Source organism: Bufo gargarizans, chromosome 2 (assembly GCF_014858855.1).
Source record: "Bufo gargarizans isolate SCDJY-AF-19 chromosome 2, ASM1485885v1, whole genome shotgun sequence".
Classification (NCBI taxonomy): domain Eukaryota; kingdom Metazoa; phylum Chordata; class Amphibia; order Anura; family Bufonidae; genus Bufo; species Bufo gargarizans.
Genome location: NC_058081.1, coordinates 713020090 through 713042081, shown reverse-complemented (window position 1 = coordinate 713042081; position 21992 = coordinate 713020090). Strand labels below are relative to the sequence as shown.

The 21992-nt window shown below is 50.6% G+C and overlaps 1 protein-coding gene across 1 annotated transcript in view; it reads left to right on the top strand.

Moving 5' to 3' along the window:
- LOC122926348 (SCO-spondin-like) overlaps positions 1-21992 on the top strand; it is a 199474-nt gene that overhangs the window by 163533 nt on the left and 13949 nt on the right. The window contains 23 exon segments of the mRNA XM_044277723.1: positions 180-400; positions 480-521; positions 856-1023; positions 1261-1470; positions 2871-3038; positions 3474-3605; positions 3681-3921; positions 6049-6201; positions 6278-6324; positions 6680-6850; positions 7177-7347; positions 8296-8445; positions 8536-8666; positions 9467-9588; positions 9709-9755; positions 10536-10754; positions 10836-10997; positions 11104-11220; positions 12311-12449; positions 12963-13165; positions 14492-14662; positions 20387-20514; positions 20851-20999. Of these exon segments, the coding sequence (XP_044133658.1) occupies positions 180-400; positions 480-521; positions 856-1023; positions 1261-1470; positions 2871-3038; positions 3474-3605; positions 3681-3921; positions 6049-6201; positions 6278-6324; positions 6680-6850; positions 7177-7347; positions 8296-8445; positions 8536-8666; positions 9467-9588; positions 9709-9755; positions 10536-10754; positions 10836-10997; positions 11104-11220; positions 12311-12449; positions 12963-13165; positions 14492-14662; positions 20387-20514; positions 20851-20999 (3462 nt within the window).

Sequence of the window (21992 nt, the reverse complement as noted above, 5' to 3'; positions counted from 1 at the left end):
CTTCTTTTATCTTCTTCCTCGTTCTTCTGCTTTTTGTTCTGTTCTTCATCGTCCCCTTCCTCTTACTTCTTCTTTTCCTTTGTCTTCTTTTTCGCCCTTTCTTCCTCTTCTTGCTTGCCTGGTGGTAATATTATCGCCATAACCCTGTCCTCTTACATCCACCTTTGTCTGCGCTGCAGCACGTGTGTGAACGGCCACATGAACTGCACGTTTTCTGCTTGTCCTGTGGACGGAGGCTTCACCCAGTGGACGCCCTGGAGCCCCTGCTCAGTGACCTGTGGAGGCCTAGGTAACATGACACGATCACGTGACTGCACTAACCCTGCGCCGGCCAATGGAGGGAGAGAGTGTGAGGGACCCGATGTGGACATGAAGTACTGTCAGACAGCAGAGTGCGGAGGTGAGTGCATACCACCCCAGGGCGCCACGCCCAGTACACCTCCATATCTAACAGATCACCTGTGCGTTCTCTCTTCCAGATGTAACAGAACCAACCACGGAGACGCCCACGGAAGCCACAGGTAAAGGTAGAACTGTGGTCTTATAGCTATAGAAAAAGAAAATGCTGAGACTTGTGGAGCACGAGCTCTGGCCTGGAGCACGCCAAGCTGCCGCCAGTCACAGGACCACATGGTCTGCGCCATTCTTGTAGGCTTCATACAAGTCACTCCATAAGGACCTGGCTCTTATCAATGACTCCAGCTCCATTGTGGAATGGAGTCTGAGATCCACCTCCCATCTCACCAGAGCCTCCTGTTTGTTCCCCATGCTTTTCAGTCCAGCTTCTCTCTATTAGGACACAGTTACCAGGAGGCCCTGAGTTATTAATTATGGGACCCCTCTGATCTCATCCAGGCTCGGCGGAGGAGCTTAGTTCCTGGTCACAGTGGACACCATGTTCTAAGAGCTGCTCAGACGTCAGGTATCCTGCAGTGAAGACGCGCTCCCGATTCTGCCCTAGTGGAAAGAATTGTACAGGAGAGTCGTTCCAGGAGGCTGTGTGTAACCTACCCCAATGTACCAGTAAGTACACGTCCCCTGATCTTCAGGAACTTACCTAGAGCTAAGCAAACCCAAGGTACATCTTCTCTTATACTCCAGTCACTGCTACATGATATATCAGTAGAATAGTGACTGCAGCTCTAGATGTGACTGGAGTATAAGACATGATGTAACAGCAGAGCTGTGACTGCAGCTCTGGATGTGACTGGATGTAACTCTGAAGCGTATGCCTCTCCGTCTCCCTCTTGTCAGGTCCAGACTCTCATCTGTGTGACTCAGACGACTGTAGGGACAGAAACTGTTCATGGAACCCATGGTCAGAGTGGAGCGAGTGTTCTCGGTCTTGTGGTGTTGGGCAGCAGAAACGTCTCCGCACATACAACCCCCCTGGTGACAGAGGCCTATGGTGTGAGGACATCCTGACCGGACATATGGAGCGCCGCTTCTGTAACCTGCAGGCCTGTACAGGTACCTGAGCACAGAGGTGGTGACAATGGTAGGGGTGATGATGGTGGTGGTAGAAATGGAGGGGGTGGTTATGGTGGCAGTGATGGTAGCGGTAGTAGTAGCAGTGGTGGTGTGGTGGTAGCAATGGTGCTGGTTGTGATGGCAGTGCTGTTGTGCTGGTAGCAATGGTTGGGGTGATTATGGTGGCAGTGATGGTGGTCATAGCAGTGGTGGTGGTGTTTGCAGTAGAAGCAGTGGTGGTGATGTGGTAGTGGTGGTGATAGCAATCATGGCGGAAGAGGGCGGTGATAGTGGTGGAGGTAGCAGTGGTGGGAATGGTTGTGGTGGCAGTGATGTTAGTGGTAGCAGTGGTTCTGATGTGGTGGTAGCAGCTGTGGTGGTTGTTGCAGTGGAAGCAGTGGTGGGGGTGGTTGTGGTGGTGTCAGCAATGTTGTTGATAGTGCTGGTGCCAGTGTGCATAACTGTGTTTGCTAGTGACACCATCCATCCATAGCATTGGTGAAGGTAGCAGTGGTGGGAGTGGTTGTGGTGGCAGTAGTGGAAGTAGCAGTGGTGGTGAGGTGGTGGTGTTGATGTAGTGGTAGCAATGTGGTGGTAGCAGTGGTGGGGTGATTGTGATGTGGTGGTAGCAGCTGTGTTGGTTGTTGCAGTAGAAGCAGCGGTGGTGATGTGGTGGTAGTAGTGGTGTGGGTGGTTGTGGTGGCAGTAGCAGAGGTGGCGGTAGCAGTGGTGGTGATAGCGGTAGTGGGGGTGATGTGGTGGTAGCAGTGGTTGTGGTGGCAGTAGCAGAGATAGAGGTAGCAGTGCTGGTGGTGATGTGGTGGGAGCAGTAGTGGAGGTAGCAGTGGTGGTGATAGAAGTAGTGGAGGTAGCAGTGGTGGTCATAGCAGTAGTGGAGGTAGCAGTGGTGGTGATGTGATAGTAGCAGTAGTGGAGGTAGCAGTGGTGGTGATGTGATAGTAGCAGTAGTGGAGGTAGCAGTGGTGGTGATGTGGTGATAGTGGTGGGGGTTGTTGTGGTGGCAGTAGCAGAGGTGGAGGTAGCAGTGGTGGTGATAGCAGTAGTGGAGGTAGCATTGCTGGTGATGTGGTGGTAGCAGTGGTGGGGGTGGTTGTGGTGGCAGTAGCAGAGGTGGAGGTAGCAGTGGTGGTGATAGCAGTAGTGGAGGTAGCATTGCTGGTGATGTGGTGGTAGCAGTGGTGGGGGTGGTTGTAGTGGCAGTAGCGGAGGTAGAGGTAGCAGTGGTGATGTGGTGGTAGCAATAGTGGAGGTGGAGATAGCAGTGGTGGTGATGTGGTTGGGGTGGGGTTGGTTGTGGTGATAGCAGTGGCGTTGATAGTGCTGGTGCCAGAGTCCATAACTGTGTTGGTCGGTGACATCATCCTTCTCTCTCTCCTTAGTAAATGGCAGCTGGTCCAAGTGGAGCCCGTGGTCTTGGTGTGACCGTTCGTGTGGTGGAGGGAGGTCAGTGAGGAGCAGGACCTGCACCAGCCCGCCCCCCAAAAATGGAGGAAAGGAGTGCGTGGGTGAGAAGTACCAAGTGCGGGTCTGCAATCCAAGGCCTTGTGGTAAGAGCAGAGACGTAATGACTTAGGCTTTAAAGGGCCGGTGCGGAGAATGAGATGAAACCACGTATCTGCAGCGTTCTAATAGACGGGGGCCCAGTTTTTTGTGTACAATAATCAACAGTTCTGCACAAAAATGTCCGACTTTTTGTGATTTTCCGCCAGTCTTGCTATTTTTTCACAAAGTAGGAGGGGCTTGTCAGAAGGGGCCTGGTCATTGTCGGTCCCCGGCACTGGCACCAATTATACCACAGTTCTTTGCCAACTCAGTTCCAAATGCAGCATTATTAAGAGGGGCTTTCAGTAAATGTGGAGCTGTTCTCTCCGGTGATTGCACAAAAATGTGACTGCGGGAAGCTTGATTTACATGGGACTGCGCTGGCCCTTTAATTCTTCTCAGATGCCTCACTGTCTGCCCTCTTCGTCTCTTCCATGTAGAGGACGGTTGCCCCTCAGGTATGGAACAGGTTGGATGCGCTAATCGTTGTCCTCGGCGTTGTGCGGACCTTCAGCAGGGGATCGTGTGCCTGGATGCAGAGGTGTGCGAGCCGGGGTGTCGCTGCCCCTCAGGTCAGTCTCTGTCTTATGGACCGGGGGGGGGGGCTCACGGTCAAGACGATGCTCACCTCCTCGTCCTGTTATCAGGGTCACTGCAGCAGGACGGACACTGTGTCCCCATCGCTCAGTGCGACTGCACCGACAGCCACGGCCAGAGCTGGACCCCCCAGAGTGCCCTCCGGGACGACTGCAATAACTGCACCTGCATCCACGGCCAACTTCAGTGCAGCAAGGACCGCTGCCCCCGCCCGGACTGCACATGGAGTCAGTGGTCTGCCTGGTCCCAGTGCTCCTCCACCTGTGGAACTGGCCACAAGACACGCTTCAGGTGATCACCAGTGTGCCTTCTATGGGCGGGTATTCTTCTCGAAGACTCGCCGAATACCCTGTCGTGCCTGTTACACTACCAACCACAGTATCCACCCAAAAGTGCCCCCATTACACTGCCAACCACAGTATCCACCCAAAAGTGCCCCTATTACACTGCCAACCACAGAGCCACCCAACAGTGCCCCCATTACACAGCCAACCACAGTGCCCCAACAATGCCCCCATTACACTGCCAACCACAGTGCCCCCAACAATGCCCCCATTACACTGCCAACCACAGTGCCCCAACAATGCCCCCATTACACAGCCAACCACAGTGCCCCCAACAATGCCCCCATTACACTGCCAACCATAGTATCCACCCAACAGTGCCCCCATTACACTACCAACAACAGTATCTGCCCAACAGTGCCCCCATTACACTGCCAACAACAGTATCTGCCCAACAGTGCCCCCATTACACAGCCAACCACAGTATTCACTCAAAAGTGCCCCCATTACACTGCCAACCACAGTATTCACTCAAAAGTGCCCCTATTACACTGCCAACCACAGTATCCACCCAAAAGTGCCCCTATTACACTGCCAACCACAGTATTCACTCAAAAGTGCCCCCATTACACTGCCAACCACAGTATTCACTCAAAAGTGCCCCCATTACACTGCCAACTACAGTATTCACTCAAAAGTGCCCCTATTACACTGCCAACCACAGTATTCACTCAAAAGTGCCCCTATTACACTGCCAACCACAGAGCCACCCAACAATGCCCCCATTACACAGCCAACCACAGTGCCCCCAACAATGCCCCCATTACACTGCCAACCACAGAGCCACCCAAAAGTGCCCACATTACACAGCCAACCACAGTGCCTCCAACAATGCCCCCAATAAACTGCCAACCACAGTATCCACCCAACAGTGCCCCCATTACACTGCCAACCACAGTATCCACCCTAAAGTGCCCCTATTACACTGCCAACCATAGTATCCAACCAACAGTGCCCCCATTACACTGCCAACAACAGTATCTGCCCAACAGTGCCCCCATTACACTGCCAACCACAATGCCCCTCAACAAAGCCCCATTACAATGCCAGCCACAGTGCCCCCAATAATACCCCATTACACAGCCAACCACAGTGCCCCCAACAATGCCCCCATTACACTGCCAGCCACAGTGCCCCCAATAATACCCCATTACACTGCCAGCCACATTGCCCTACTACAGTGCCTCCATTATACTGCCCCTCAACATCCATTACACTGCCAACCACAGTGCCCCCTAACAATGCCCGCATTACATTGCCAACTACAGTGCCTCTCAACAATGCCTCCAGTATTCTGCCAACCACAGTGCCTGCCCAACAATACTTCTGTTACACTGCCCCCAACAATGCCCCATTACACGTCCAGCCACTGCCCCAAGTGCTGCCCTCACTGTCACCTATAGAGGGGGGTGCGCAGCGCACTGCAATTAAATCGTCACAGAATTGTCACCATGTGGTGGGCTTCAAGCAGAGCGGGCCCCAACATCTGCCCAGCTTTACTCAACTCTTGAGCCTGAGAACCAGGCTTGGACTACAAGACAAATCCACACCTGAAGGATGCAAAGTGGCCATTAGCCCTGGGGGGAGGAGGCTCATCATTGTGACATGAGACGGAGCGGTCATATGTGAATAGTAAATTCTGAATCATCAGAATACACAGTGCTGGAGCGGGAGAATGCCAGGGGCGCTAAGATATATGCAACCTCTGAATATAAGCTGCATCACTGTCTGAGTGGAGACCATGACGCCCATCATCTGAATGCCAAGCTTTGGCCCAACAGCCCTGAATGTTCACACCCTCTTGTATGCTATTCTGAATAAGCCCCGCCTCTTTCCAGTCCCAGCCTTCATACTGGCAGTGATCTCCTTCCATTTCCTCAGGACTGAGGACATTTCGCACTGCGGAAATCTTGCAGTAATGTGGCTTACATTCAAGGATTGCAGAAATCTCAGCGCCCGCAGGGGCTCACTCCATAGTCACAGCCATCACACACTTTCATCTGGGAGCCCATGGGCAGCTGCCTTCTTGTGATGGGACCGACGCTCATAGTGTCTGTTTTTCTGTTGTCCACAGGTCTCCCATACCAGAGTCAGGCAGGAGTCAGTGTCCACCTCCAGAGCAGCAATCTCGCCCATGTTACCTGGAGATGTGCCCCACCCTGTGCCCACACAATGGCTCTGAGTGGAGTGTGGGTGACATGTGGCTGGCGGGGGAGTGTCAGCAGTGGTCAGTATGAGCCATGCTCTATTGTCTGTATGTGACCCCGCCATGTGTCGCTCACCATCTGTGCTTTTCCTTCTAGCATCTGCACCCCGGAGGGCAATTACTGCCAGGACATTGAGTGCAGGGGTAAGGACTCTTCTACTGATCTTGTCTCATATCTACATATATAAGGTTAACATTCTCCTATTATACATGGATTTATCTTTACCTGGAAGCTCAGGGGCGGGGCCTGGCTCCTCTATGTGTAATCATTTCCATAATAAAGGTGCTGTATGGTCCTGGCCACACCCACAATGATGTCATACCTACTGAGTGATGCTAGAGCCGAGGTTTTCATCAATGTATATTACCTACAGAGAAAGATGTAGGAGAGTAACAGAAGTCCTCGAGCTGAATCGGGCTGGAACTGCCCCAAAAATGGCACAACACTTTAAACACCAGAGGAACGTGATAACAGCATTACACTGTCTTCTGCTTCTAGTTAATGGCAACTGGACTCCGTGGTCTTCGTGGTCAGAATGTCCTGTCACTTGTGGGTCCAGTGTTCAGATCCGGAGCAGGGCCTGTATCAACCCTCCCCCACGGAACAATGGCTCAGCCTGCGAGGGCACAGACACAGAGAGACGGGACTGTACCAACAAGCCATGTGAGGGTGAGATGTCCTCTGATCTGATATCACTAACCTGTGGCCATCTGTTGTCAGCACTGACCTGATATCTCGAACTGTGGGGGGTTAGATGTCTCTGGTTGACCCTTTGGCCTCCTGGCCACATTTCATGGGTGTTTATGTCCACTGTCTTCTATGGACTGGCAGATGGGGGAGTGGTGAGATCAGGAAGATTGGCCTATGAGAGGGATCACGGGGACTGGGCAGTTCGAAGGGATGATGGGATGGGGCAGATTGTAGGAATCAGGGAGGTATGGGATGGATGGTAGCGCTCACCTCTGATCACTAGCTATTATGTCTCTCTCCTCCAGGCAGTGAACCCTGTGGGTGGACGGACTGGAGTCTCTGCTCCCGCAGCTGTGGTACCGGTCTCCACAGTCGAACATGGCGTTGTGGTTGTCCAAACACAGAGACACCAGATGGACAGTGTGACAGCCGAGAGATGGTGCAGACCGAGGCCTGTTACCTGCAGCCATGTGAAGGTACAGGAGATGTCACTCATCAGTCACATGAATAATGTCACTGGTCATAAACATGTTCCCCGGTGATGTCACTGGTCATAAACATGTTCTCTGGTGATGTCACTGGTCATAAACCTGTTCTCTGGTGATGTCACTGGTCATAAACATGTTCTCTGGTGATGTCACTGGTCATAAACCTGTTCTCTGGTGATGTCACTGGTCATAAACCTGTTCTCTGGTGATGTCACTGGTCATACATGTTCTCTGGTGATGTCACTGGTCATACATGTTCTCTAGTGAAGCCACTGGTCATAAACATGTTCTCTAGTGATGTCACTGGTAATTCATGTCTTGTGGAGATGTTAATGGTCATACATGTTCCCTAGTGATGTCACTGGTCATACATGTTCTCTAGTGATGTCACTGGTGATTCATGTCCTGTAGTGATGTCAATGGTCATGCATGTTCTCTAGTGATGTCACTGGTCATACATGTTCCCTACTGATAGCACTCATCATAAAGATGTTCTCTAGTGATTTTACTGGTCATATACATGTTCTCTAGTGATGTCACTGGCCATAAACATGTTCTCCGGTGATGTCACTGGCCATAAACACGCTCTCCGGTGATGTCACTGGCCATAAACATGTTCTCCGGTGATGTCACTGGTCATAAACATGTTCCCTGGTGATGTCACTGGTCATAAACATGTTCCCCGGTGATGTCACTGGTCATAAACATGTTCCCTGGTGATGTCACTGGTCATAAACATGTTCTCCGGTGCTGTCACTGTCCATAAACATGTTTTCTAGTGATTTCACTAGTCATTCATGGTCTCTAGTGATGTCACTGGTCATTCATGTCTGTGTTTCACTATCTTTGTGCCTGTTCAGTCATATATGCCTTGTATTTTCCTCTAATGTTACATACGTGTGGCTGTTTACCGTGTTGTCTCTTTCTGTATGACAGGGATCTGCTCCTGGGGTCCGTGGTCTGACTGCTCTTGTCACTCGTTAGTTCAGCAGCGGTACCGGGAGCCCCTGGGCCCTGTTTTTGATGATGACACATGTGATAAGCCGAGAACTGAAGTTCGGTCATGTAACACGTCTCTGTGCTCCGGTGAGCCCTATCACATTATACAGTGATCTTATAAGTTCTGTGACAGACCCGGTGTCACGTATGTATAACCCGCCCTGTCTTATGTTGTAGCGTCCAGCTGTTCTCCCCCATTTATATTCAACACGTGTGGATCTCCCTGTGGCAGTCTATGTTCCTCTAAACTCCAGACAGATGGGTGTCAGGACTTACCCACATGCCAACCAGGCTGTTACTGCCCCCCGGTGAGTTGTGATGGCTGGAGACTCACATCTTAAACTTCTGGGTGGGGAACCTCATCACCTTCCCCCATCACGAGGAGCCTCATCATCTCTCAGCATGAGAGACTTCATCATCTCCATCACGAGGAGCCTCATCATCCCTCAGCATGAGAAACCTCATCATCCCAATCATGCAGAAACTCATTATCCCCCATCATGAGGAACCTCATCATACCCTATTTTATCTAACCTCATCATCCCCATACTAACAAACCTCATCACCCACACACACACAAAAATGAGAAACCTCATCATCCTCCATCACAGAGGAATGTCATCATCCCCTCTATAATGAGGAACCTCATCGCCCACCACGAGCAACCTCATAATTCCCCAAATCCCCGAGGAACCTTATCATCCCCATCACTGAGGAACCTCATCACTCCCATGAGGATGTTGAGGCTCCTCAGTGGTGGGGAGGATGAGATTACTTAATCATGGGGATGATGACATTCTTTGATGGGTGGATGTAGAGGTTCTTTGGTGATGTGAGAACAGATAAGAAAGTTGTGTTGGATGGATGATGGGATCTGGATTTGGATGATACGGCAATAGAGTATGGCCACATGTTCACTTTTCTTAATGCCGTTTGGAAACCAAAAAATCAGGAGTGGATCTGGAGAGGAAGTATAAAACACATACGACTGTTTTTAATTCACTCCTGGTTTTCACTATCAAAACTGCAGCAAGAAGCCTGACCATGTGCCCATGTCCTTACTCTGATATGGTCGGGTGAGTTACCACGGGCTGTTTCCTGTCCTTAGGGGCTGTTGGAGCAGGACGGTGCATGTGTCCGCCCCGCAGACTGCGGCTGTCTCTACATCTCTCAGTCACAGACGACTTACCTGAGCCCAGGGCAAACCGTGCAGGACGGGTGCAGGGAATGGTAAGTCCTCCACAGATGATGAGGATCGGGTATTAGAGCTAGCTATTCATGCAGGAGATGTAAGTGCGATACATGAGGGTAACTGTGTCAGGTGACCACTAATATCTGTGTGTTTTATAGCACCTGCCAGCAGGGGGAGCTGAAGTGTCACAGGAATAGCTGCTGGGGTAAGTTGTCGGAAGACCACTGTCCTGACCAAGGCGGCAGACATGCTATATGTTAAACTCAGCCCGGGGGAGGGGAAACAGAGATTCGTACCTGGAAACAACCACACCCACCAGCCATTAACCCCGCCTAGACTAATCTGTGCTGTACTTAACATGTCCCCCCTACAAATACGTGACCCTATATGTTCATGTAGACAACTCCCCCAGACTTGGCCAGGTGGACACAGACCAGGTGGAGGACCCAATCACTGGGGGTAAATATAATGGGTGCCCTCCAAGGTCGATCTGGGTGGAGTTGCCATTTCAGGATTATTATAAGATCTGCCTGATGTGATCCCGAATGTTTCCACAAACATCAGCCCTTTGCTGGCATTGTTCTCGAGGCACGGGCACCCTCCCTATGTGGTGGACAAGCCCTTCGATACAGCGGTTTTGGGGGAGGATTAGATCCCTGCTGATCCCTATTCTTGGTAGGATGGTCCAATGGGGGTCGGGAATGGCGCTATCTGAAAACGTATCTCATTATCTTTCCTGATCTGAGACTCATCCGTGTTGATGTTGTATACTCCAGTTGTCACTGTATTACGCCTTTGATGACACTGATCCACTGTTATTATGTTCCTTTGGACTAATACTAATAAAATATATAACCTATCAGCCTGATGTGCTGATGTTCTAGACTGATTTCCCCAGTGTCTCTGAGTGGCCATTGAACCTCTGATTAACTTCTCCATGACCTGGTGTCTCACCCGTGACCTATATCTTCATCATGACCTCCAGGTGAAGCTGCCCTCAGTGAGTGGTCTGAGTGGTCCCCGTGCAGCCCCTGCCTCCCATCACCTCACAATGACACCGGGGCCTGGGCCTTCTTCTCAGTTCAGCAGAGACACCGCTTGTGCCTCAATGTTCAGACTGGATTCCCATGGATCGGAGATTTCCCTCAGTGTTCAGGGGAGATGACGCAGGAAAGACTGTGCCCCGATGACCACATCTGCAATGGTATGCACCCCAATATATTGAGACCTGTACTCATGAGGTACGTGTGTGGTGGTCCTTATAACGCCTCTCCCTCCACCATAGATCTCTGTGACTGGAGTCCATGGGGAGAATGGAGTCCCTGCCGGGAGCCCTGCAGCGGCGGCTTTCGCTCACGATGGCGTCATGTCCATCATCCTGTAGACAACAAACTGTGCCAGGGTCCCAGGTTCCAGTCTGAGAGCTGTAACACAGCAGCCTGCCCAGGTATGTAGATGGAGTGCAAGACTGAGGCTGACTTCTCCAGGATGCCCACTACTGATGGTGCTTAAGGATGCCCCCTACTGACACCTATGTATCTCTCTTACTGTAGGGGAGAATTGTGAGGACCGTGGGAAGGCTTTCAAAAATGTGTGTGCCAACCAGTGTCCGCGCGCTTGTGCTGACCTATGGGATCATGTGGAGTGTCTACAGGGCCAGTGCCGCACAGGTACAAGACCACAACTTATATGTTATAAGACAAAGCACTCAATTTCTGGAGTGTCCCTGTGTCTGTGCCAGGATATGAGTGTGATGATCCCCTCCCCCATCAGCCTCCTCTTTCCCCCCTCTGTCGATGATTGCCCGTCCCCTCCCATCTCATATTCTTCCTTCCATCCAGTCAATGATCACCTGTCCCCTCCTGTGTCATATTCTTCCTTCCTTCCACCTTCTGTTGATTGCTCATCCCCTCCCAGTCATCTTCAACCTTCCATCCTATGCCTATGATCGCGCTTCCCTTTCCCGTCATCTTCCACCTTCTGTCGATAATTGTCTATCCCCTCTCAGTCATCTTCCACCATCTGTCGATGATCATCCGTCCCCTCCCTGTCATCTTCGATCTTCTGTTGATGATCACTCGTACCCTCCACTTCACCTTCTGTTGATGATCACCCGTCCCCTCTCTGCCATCTTCCACCTTCTGTTAATGATCAACCATCTCCTCCCTGTCATCTTCCACGTCCTGTTGATGATTGCCTGTCCCTCGCCATCATCTTCCACCTCCTGTTGATGATCACCTGTCCCCGCCATCTTCCACCTTCTATCAATGATCATCCGTCCCCTCCATGTCATCTTCTATCCTTTGTTGATGATCACTCGTCCCCTTCCCATCATCTTCTACCTCCTGTTGATAATCGCCTGTCTCCTCGCCATCATCTTCCACCTCCTGTTGATGATTGCCTGTCCCCTCGCCATCATCTTCCACCTCCTGTTGATGATCACCTGTCCCCGCCATCTTCCACCTTCTATCATTGATCATCCGTCCCCTCTCTGTCATTTTCTATCCTTTGTTCATGATCGCCCGTCCCCTTCCCATCATCTTCCACCTCCTGTTGATAATCGCCTTTCTCCTCGCCATCATCTTCCACCTCCTGTTGATGATCACCTGTCCCCGTCATGATCCACCTTCTATCAATAATCATCCATCCCCTCCCTGTCATCTTTCATCCTCTGTTGACGATCACCCATCCCCTCCCCGTCATCTTCCACCCTCTGTTGATGATCGCCCATCCCCCGTCATCTTACACCTTCTGTCTTAGGTTGTCGCTGTCCAGAAGGCTGGCTCCTGCAGGATAAGAAGTGTGTACCAATCATGGACTGTCGCTGTGGGCTGCCCACCTCTAACTCCACTGTGGAGTATGAGCAAGGAGACACCGTGCGCATTGGCTGTAATAACTGGTAAGTTACAGGCGTGCGATTTATTTATTCATTTTACTCCCTTATATAGCGCTGACATATTGTGCAGTGCATTGTGTGAGGAACCCGGAGAACCCGGAGGAAACCCACACAAACACAGGGAGAACATAACAACTCCATGCAGAAGCTGTGCTCGATCAGATTCTAACCTAGGACCCCAGCACTGCGAGGCACCAGTGTTAACCACTGTGCTGCCCATGGGATTACCCATGTAATCCATATGACTTGCCATGTAACGGTGCAAAAAAACGGCTGTTCAAATCGTAAAAGAGACACTTTTTAATGGCTTTAAAAAAAAAAATGCTTTCAAAGAAACGGCCATTAAAGAAACAGCCCCCTTCAATTGAATGGGGGCCATCAGTCAAAAAGGCCAAACCAGGACATGTGTATAAAAGCAACCATGTGAATATGTCCATGGATTTCCATTGTTCTGAAAATGGTCATGTGAATGCAGCCCAGGACGTGACCTCTCTGCCTTCACTCCTCCCTCCTCAGCACCTGTGTGAATGGGACCTTCTCTTGCACTGACTTGCTGTGCCCTGTGTATGGACCCTGGTCTAACTGGAGCTCCTGCTCCGTTACATGTGGCAGTGGCCACCGGTGGAGGAACCGTACCTGTACAGAAGGAGGTCCGGGTGGAGTCACCTGTGGTAGTGAGACCCACGAGGTGGAGGAATGTAACACCTCAGTGTGTCCAGGTAACCATGCAATATTCTCCATGATATCCACCCTATGTTCCCCTACAGGTGTCCTCCATGTATAGGTCTCTACATTGCTCTGGTCATGCTGAGTCCCTTGTGTTGACTTTCTCCCTCTATAACCTGGTCGTCTTCTTCCAGCTATAATCCTGTCTTTATGCTCCTTCTTTAATTCTTCTTCCTCCAGTTATAGCCCAGTCTTCTTCCTTAAAACATAACCACTTCTTCTCCCTCTCTAACCTAGTCTTTCCTGCAGTTATAATTCCGTATTATTCCTCTTGCAATATTTTGTTCCAGTTTCTCCTGCCTTAAACCTGCCTTCTTCATGCTGTTACAACCTGGTCTTCTTCCTTCAGCTATAATCCTGTCTTCCTCCAGCTATAGTCTGGTCTTCCCCCAGCTATGACCTGGTCTTCCTCCAGCTATAATCCTGTCTTCCTCCAGCTATAGTCTGGTCTTCCTCCAGCTATGACCTGGTCTTCCTCCAGCTATGACCTGGTCTTCCTCCAGCTATAATCCTGTCTTCCTCCAGCTATAGTCTGGTCTTCCTCCAGCTATGACCTGGTCTTCCTCCAGCTATGACCTGGTCTTCCTCCAGCTATAATCCTGTCTTCCTCCAGCTATAGTCCGGTCTTCCTCCAGCTATGACCTGGTTTTCCTCCAGCTATGACCTGGTTTTCCTCCAGCTATGACCCGATCTTCTACCTGCCACTATAACCTGGTCCACTTTCTCCCGCTATAAACCATTCTTCTTCATGTAGTTACAACCTGTCTTTTTCTCCCAGCAATAACCTGGTCTTTTTCTTCCTGCTATAAACTGGTCTTCTTACTCCATCTATAACCCGATCTTCCTCCAGCTATGACCCGGTATTCTACCTGCCACTATAACCTGGGCCACTTTCTCCCGCTATAAACAATTCTTCTTCATCCAGTTACAACCTGTCTTTTTCTCCCAGCTATAACCCGGTCTTTTTCTTCCTGCTATAACCTGGTCTTCTTCCTCCATCTATAACCGGATCTTCCTCCAGCTATGACCCAGTCTTTTTCTTCCTGCTATAACCCGGTCTTCTTCCTACAGCTATAATCCGGTCTTTTTCTCCCCGCTATAACCTGGTCTTCTTCCCCCAGCTATAACCTGGTCTTCTTCCCCCAGCTATAACCCGGTCTTCTTCCTCCAGCTGTAATCTGGTCTTTTTCTTCCTGCTATAACCTGGTCTTCTTCATCCCATTATAACCCTGTGTTCTTCCTCCAGTTATAACTCTGTCTTCTTCTTCCCGCTATAACCTGTTTTTCTTCCACCCGCTATAACTTAGTCTTTCCCCCAGTGGACTGTGTGCTCAGCGACTGGTCGGAGTGGAGTGAGTGCAGCATCAGCTGTGGTGGAGGGATATCGGAGAGGAACAGGACAATCCTGGTATCTGCGGATCGGGGCGGACGACTGTGCCCTGCAACTCTGACCCTACGCCGCACTTGTAACTCCCACAACTGCACCCCAGGTACTATAACCCCCAAAGATAACTGCCCCTCTGTCTGCACAGCGCGCAGCATCAGTGGGGTCCATCAGGCAACGTCTGTACCAATCAAGGGACAGATCTGGCACTGCCCTCATAAGTCAGAGTCAGTATATTATACCCCTACATTATATAGAGCAGTATAAGGTACAGTATATAACTCGGGACACTAGACAGTGTGTATTCCAGCATCCAGAGCAGTATATAGGACAGTATATAGACCAGCATGTAGTATATAGTATACAGATCGGTATAGAGGGCGGTATACAGATCGGTATAGAGGGCGGTATACAGATCAGCATAGAGGGCGGTATACAGATCAGTATAGAGGACGGTATACAGATCAGTATAGAGGACGGTATACAGATCAGTATAGAGGGCGGTATACAGATCGGTATAGAGGACGGTATACAGATCGGTATAGAGGACGGTATACAGATCAGTATAGAGGGCGGTATACAGATCGGTATAGAGGGCGGTATACAGATCGGTATAGAGGGCGGTATACAGATCGGTATAGAGGGCGGTATACAGATCGGTATAGAGGACGGTATACAGATCGGTATAGAGGGCGGTATACAGATCAGCATAGAGGGCGGTATACAGATCAGTATAGAGGACGGTATACAGATCAGTATAGAGGGCGGTATACAGATCAGTATAGAGGGCGGTATACAGATCAGTATAGAGGACGGTAAACAGATCAGTATAGAGGACGGTATACAGATCAGTATAGAGGGCGGTATACAGATCAGTATAGAGGGCGGTATACAGATCAGTATAGAGGGCGGTATACAGATCAGTATAGAGGGCGGTATACAGATCGGTATAGAGGGCGGTATACAGATCGGTATAGAGGGCGGTATACAGATCAGTATAGAGGGCGGTATACAGATCGGTAAAGAGGGCGGTATACAGATCAGTATAGAGGGCGGTATACAGATCAGTATAGAGGGGGGTATACAGATCAGTATAGAGGGCGGTATACAGATCAGTATAGAGGGCGGTATACAGATCAGTATAGAGGGCGGTATACAGATCAGTATAGAGGGCGGTATACAGATCAGTATAGAGGGCGGTATACAGATCAGTATAGAGGGGGGTATACAGATCAGTATAGAGATAGAGGGTGGTATACAGATCGGTATAGAGGGCGGTATACAGATCGGTATAGAGGACGGTATACAGGTCGGTATAGAGGGCGGTATACAGATCGGTATAAAGGGCGGTATACAGATCGGTATAGAGGGCGGTATACAGATCGGCATAGAGGGCGGTATACAGATCAGTATAGAGGGCGGTATACAGATCAGTATAGAGGGCGGTATACAGATCGGTATAGAGGGCGGTATACAGATCGGTATAGAGGGCGGTATACAGATCGGTATAGAGGGCGGTATACAGATCGGTATAGAGGGCGGTATACAGATCAGTATAGAGGGCGGTATACAGATCAGCATAGAGGGCGGTATACAGATCAGTATAGAGATAGAGGGCGGTATACAGATCAGTATAGAGGGCGGTACACAGATCAGTATAGAGGGCGGTATACAGATCGGTATAGAGGGCGGTATACAGATCAGTATAGAGATAGAGGGCTGTATACAGGTCGGTATAGAGGGCGGTATACAGATCAGTATGAGGACGTATACAGATCAGTATAGAGGGCGGTATACAGATCAGTATAGAGGGCGGTATACAGATCAGCATAGAGGGCGGTATACAGATCAGTATAGAGGGCGGTATACAGATCAGTATAGAGGACGGTATACAGATCAGTATGAGGACGGTATACAGATCAGTATAGAGGGCGGTACACAGATCGGTATAGAGGGCGGTATACAGATCAGTATAGAGGGCGGTATACAGATCAGTATGAGGACGGTATACAGATCAGTATAGAGGGCGGTATACAGATCGGTATAGAGGGCGGTATACAGATCAGTATAGAGGGCGGTATACAGATCAGTATAGAGGACGGTATACAGATCAGTATAGAGGGCGGTATACAGATCAGTATAGAGGACGGTATACAGATCAGTATAGAGGGCGGTATACAGATCAGTATAGAGGGCGGTATACAGATCGGTATAGAGGACGGTATACAGATCAGTATAGAGGGCGGTATACAGATCAGTATAGAGGGTGGTATACAGATCGGTATATAGGGCGGTATACAGATCGGTAAAGAGGGCGGTATACAGATCGGTATAGAGGGCGGTATACAGATCGGTATAGAGGGCGGTATACAGATCGGTATAGAGGGCGGTATACAGATCGGTATAGAGGGCGGTATACAGATGAGTATAGAGGGCGGTATACAGATCGGTATAGAGGGCGGTATACAGATCGGTATAGAGGGCGGTATACAGATCAGTATAGAGGGCGGTACACAGATCAGTATAGAGGACGGTATACAGATCAGTATAGAGGACGGTATACAGATCAGTATAGAGGGCGGTATACAGATCAGTATAGAGGGCGGTATACAGATCAGTATAGAGGACGGTATACAGATCAGTATAGAGGGCGGTATACAGATCGGTATAGAGGACGGTATACAGATCGGTATAGAGGGCGGTATACAGATCGGTATAGAGGGCGGTATACAGATCGGTATAGAGGGCGGTATACAGATCAGTATAGAGGGCGGTATACAGATCAGTATAGAGGGCGGTATACAGATCAGTATAGAGGGCGGTATACAGATCAGCATAGAGGGCGGTATACAGATCGGTATAGAGGGCGGTATACAGATCGGTATAGAGGGCGGTATACAGATCAGTATAGAGGGCGGTATACAGATCAGTATAGAGGGCGGTATACAGATCGGTATAGAGGGCGGTATACAGATCAGTATAGAGGGCGGTATACAGATCAGTATAGAGGGCGGTATACAGATCAGCATAGAGGACGGTATACAGATCGGTATATAGGGCGGTATACAGATCAGTATAGAGGACGGTATACAGATCGGTATAGAGGGCGGTATACAGATCAGTATAGAGGGCGGTATACAGATCAGTATAGAGGGCGGTATACAGATCGGTATAGAGGGCGGTATACAGATCGGTATAGAGGGCGGTATACAGATCAGTATAGAGGGCGGTATACAGATCAGTATAGAGGGCGGTATACAGATCGGCATAGATGGCGGTATACAGATCGGTATAGAGGACGGTATACAGATCAGTATAGAGGGCGGTATACAGATCAGTATAGAGGGCGGTATACAGATCGGTATAGAGGACGGTATACAGATCAGCATAGATGGCGGTATACAGATCGGTATAGAGGGCGGTATACAGATCGGTATAGAGGGCGGTATACAGATCGGTATAGAGGGCGGTATACAGATCGGTATAGAGGGCGGTATACAGATCGGTATAGAGGGCGGTATACAGATCGGTATAGAGGGCGGTATACAGATCAGTATAGAGGGCGGTATACAGATCAGCATAGATGGCGGTATACAGATCAGTATAGAGGGCGGTATACAGATCGGTATAGAGGGCGGTATACAGATCAGTATAGAGGGCGGTACACAGATCAGTATAGAGGACGGTATACAGATCAGTATAGAGGACGGTATACAGATCAGTATAGAGGGCGGTATACAGATCAGTATAGAGGGCGGTATACAGATCAGTATAGAGGACGGTATACAGATCAGTATAGAGGGCGGTATACAGATCGGTATAGAGGACGGTATACAGATCGGTATAGAGGGCGGTATACAGATCGGTATAGAGGGCGGTATACAGATCGGTATAGAGGGCGGTATACAGATCAGTATAGAGGACGGTATACAGATCAGTATAGAGGGCGGTATACAGATCAGTATAGAGGGCGGTATACAGATCAGTATAGAGGGCGGTATACAGATCGGTATAGAGGGCGGTATACAGATCGGTATAGAGGGCGGTATACAGATCGGTATAGAGGGCGGTATACAGATCGGTATAGAGGGCGGTATACAGATCAGTATAGAGGGCGGTATACAGATCGGTATAGAGGGCGGTATACAGATCAGTATAGAGGGCGGTATACAGATCAGTATAGAGGGCGGTATACAGATCAGTATAGAGGGCGGTATACAGATCAGTATAGAGGACGGTATACAGATCAGTATAGAGGGCGGTATACAGATCGGTATAGAGGGCGGTATACAGATCGGTATAGAGGACGGTATACAGATCGGTATAGAGGGCGGTATACAGATCAGTATAGAGGGCGGTATACAGATCAGTATAGAGGGCGGTATACAGATCAGTATAGATGGGGGTATACAGATCAGTATAGAGGGCGGTATACAGATCAGCATAGAGGGCGGTATACAGATCAGTATAGAGGGCGGTGTACAGGTCGGTATAGAGGGCGGTATACAGATCAGTATAGAGGGCGGTATACAGATCAGCATAGAGGGCGGTATACAGATCAGCATAGAGGACGGTATACAGATCGGTATATAGGGCGGTATACAGATCAGTATAGAGGGCGGTATACAGATCAGTATAGAGGGCGGTATACAGATCGGTATAGAGGACGGTATACAGATCGGTATAGAGGGCGGTATACAGATCAGTATAGAGGGCGGTATACAGATCAGCATAGATGGCGGTATACAGATCAGTATAGAGGGCGGTATACAGATCAGTATAGAGGGCGGTATACAGATCGGTATAGAGGACGGTATACAGATCGGTATAGAGGGCGGTATACAGATCGGTATAGAGGGCGGTATACAGATCAGCATAGATGGCGGTATACAGATCAGTATAGAGGGCGGTATACAGATCAGTATAGAGGGCGGTATACAGATCGGTATAGAGGGCGGTATACAGATCAGTATAGAGGGCGGTATACAGATCAGTATAGAGGGCGGTATACAGATCGGTATAGAGGGCGGTATACAGATCAGTATAGAGGGCGGTATACAGATCAGTATAGAGGGCGGTATACAGATCAGCATAGAGGACGGTATACAGATCGGTATATAGGGCGGTATACAGATCAGTATAGAGGACGGTATACAGATCGGTATAGAGGGCGGTATACAGATCAGTATAGAGGGCGGTATACAGATCAGTATAGAGGGCGGTATACAGATCGGTATAGAGGGCGGTATACAGATCGGTATAGAGGGCGGTATACAGATCAGTATAGAGGGCGGTATACAGATCAGTATAGAGGGCGGTATACAGATCGGCATAGATGGCGGTATACAGATCGGTATAGAGGACGGTATACAGATCAGTATAGAGGGCGGTATACAGATCAGTATAGAGGGCGGTATACAGATCGGTATAGAGGACGGTATACAGATCAGCATAGATGGCGGTATACAGATCGGTATAGAGGGCGGTATACAGATCGGTATAGAGGGCGGTATACAGATCGGTATAGAGGGCGGTATACAGATCGGTATAGAGGGCGGTATACAGATCGGTATAGAGGGCGGTATACAGATCGGTATAGAGGGCGGTATACAGATCAGTATAGAGGGCGGTATACAGATCAGCATAGATGGCGGTATACAGATCAGTATAGAGGGGGGTATACAGATCGGTATAGAGGGCGGTATACAGATCAGCATAGAGGGCGGTATACAGATCAGCATAGAGGGCGGTACACAGATCGGCACATAGGTCCGGTGGTGTATACATCCAGTATACAGTATATACTGATCTCCTTCTCTTGTCTTCACAGATTGTCCTGGGGATCAGGTCTTCAGCGCCTGCGCCAGTTCCTGCCCCCGCGCCTGCGCTGACCTCCGACCGGAGTCCCTGTGTGTCAGTGAGGCCTGTGAGCCGGGCTGCTCTTGTCCCCCAGGAAAGGTGGGTGATTGAGCTCTAGGGGCCCCTGTGGTGTCTATAGGGCCCCTGGGAGAGCGCACACCACTTATACACCAGCTCCTCTCATATGTGAGGCACGAGGTGCAGCGAGCCTCCTGGAACCAGCACACGGGTATGACACAGCTCCAGGGTCCTATGAGCAGGGCATGCTGGGAGTTATAGTGTGTCTGTAGCAGGAGCATCAGTCCCACTAACAGCTGATCACATACACACACAGAGCCGATAAGATGATGGGGCAGTAGTGCCCTCCTCATGGTCACTGTAGCTGGAGTAGTAGTCATTATCCTGCTGCTCTAATATCAGGGTCTTTGTGTCCAGGTTTTGCAGGGTGACCAGTGTGTGGCCCCAGAGGAATGCCCTTGTGTCCTCCCCTCAGTGTCCGACCTCTGGACGGAGAATCTCACCCTGGAAGAAAGAACAAGAGAATACCCGACGGGCACAACTGTGCATTACCAGTGCAATAACTGGTAAGAGGCGGGCGGGCGGGGGGGAGTGACAACGGGGGCCGGTGCAGTGCAGGGACTGATAACAGGGGCAGGTGCAGTGCAGGGACTGATAACAGGGGCAGGTGCAGTGCAGGGACTGATAACAGGGGTAGATGCAGTGAACAGAGTGATAACAGGGGGGCAGGTGCAGTGCAGGGACTGATAACAGGGGCACTGCACGGAGTGGTGACGGGGGCAGGTGCACTGCACGGAGTGGTGACGGGGGCAGGTGCACTGCACGGAGTGGTGACGGGGCAGGTGCACTGCACGGAGTGGTGACGGGGCAGGTGCACTGCACGGAGTGGTGACGGGGGCAGGTGCACTGCACGGAGTGGTGACGGGGCAGGTGCACTGCACGGAGTGGTGACAGGGGCAGGTGCACTGCACGGAGTGGTGACAGGGGCAGGTGCACTGCACGGAGTGGTGACAGGGGCAGGTGCACTGCACGGAGTGGTGACAGGGGCAGGTGCACTGCACGGAGTGGTGACAGGGGCAGGTGCACTGCACGGAGTGGAGACGGGGGCAGGTGCACTGCACGGAGTGGTGACGGGGCAGGTGCACTGCACGGAGTGGTGACGGGGCAGGTGCACTGCACGGAGTGGTGACGGGGGCAGGTGCACTGCACGGAGTGGTGACGGGGCAGGTGCACTGCACGGAGTGGTGACAGGGGCAGGTGCACTGCACGGAGTGGTGACGGGGCAGGTGCACTGCATGGAGTGGTGTCGGGGGCAGGTGCACTGCACGGAGTGGTGACAGGGGCAGGTGCACTGCACGGAGTGGTGACAGGGGCAGGTGCACTGCACGGAGTGATGATGGGGGAAGGTGCACTGCACGGAGTGGTGACGGGGCAGGTGCACTGCACGGAATGGTGACGGGGGCAGGTGCACTGCACGGAGTGGTGACAGGGGCAGGTGCACTGCACGGAGTGATGACGGGGGCAGGGAGCGGTAACATCCCTCTAATAGAAGTGTCCTT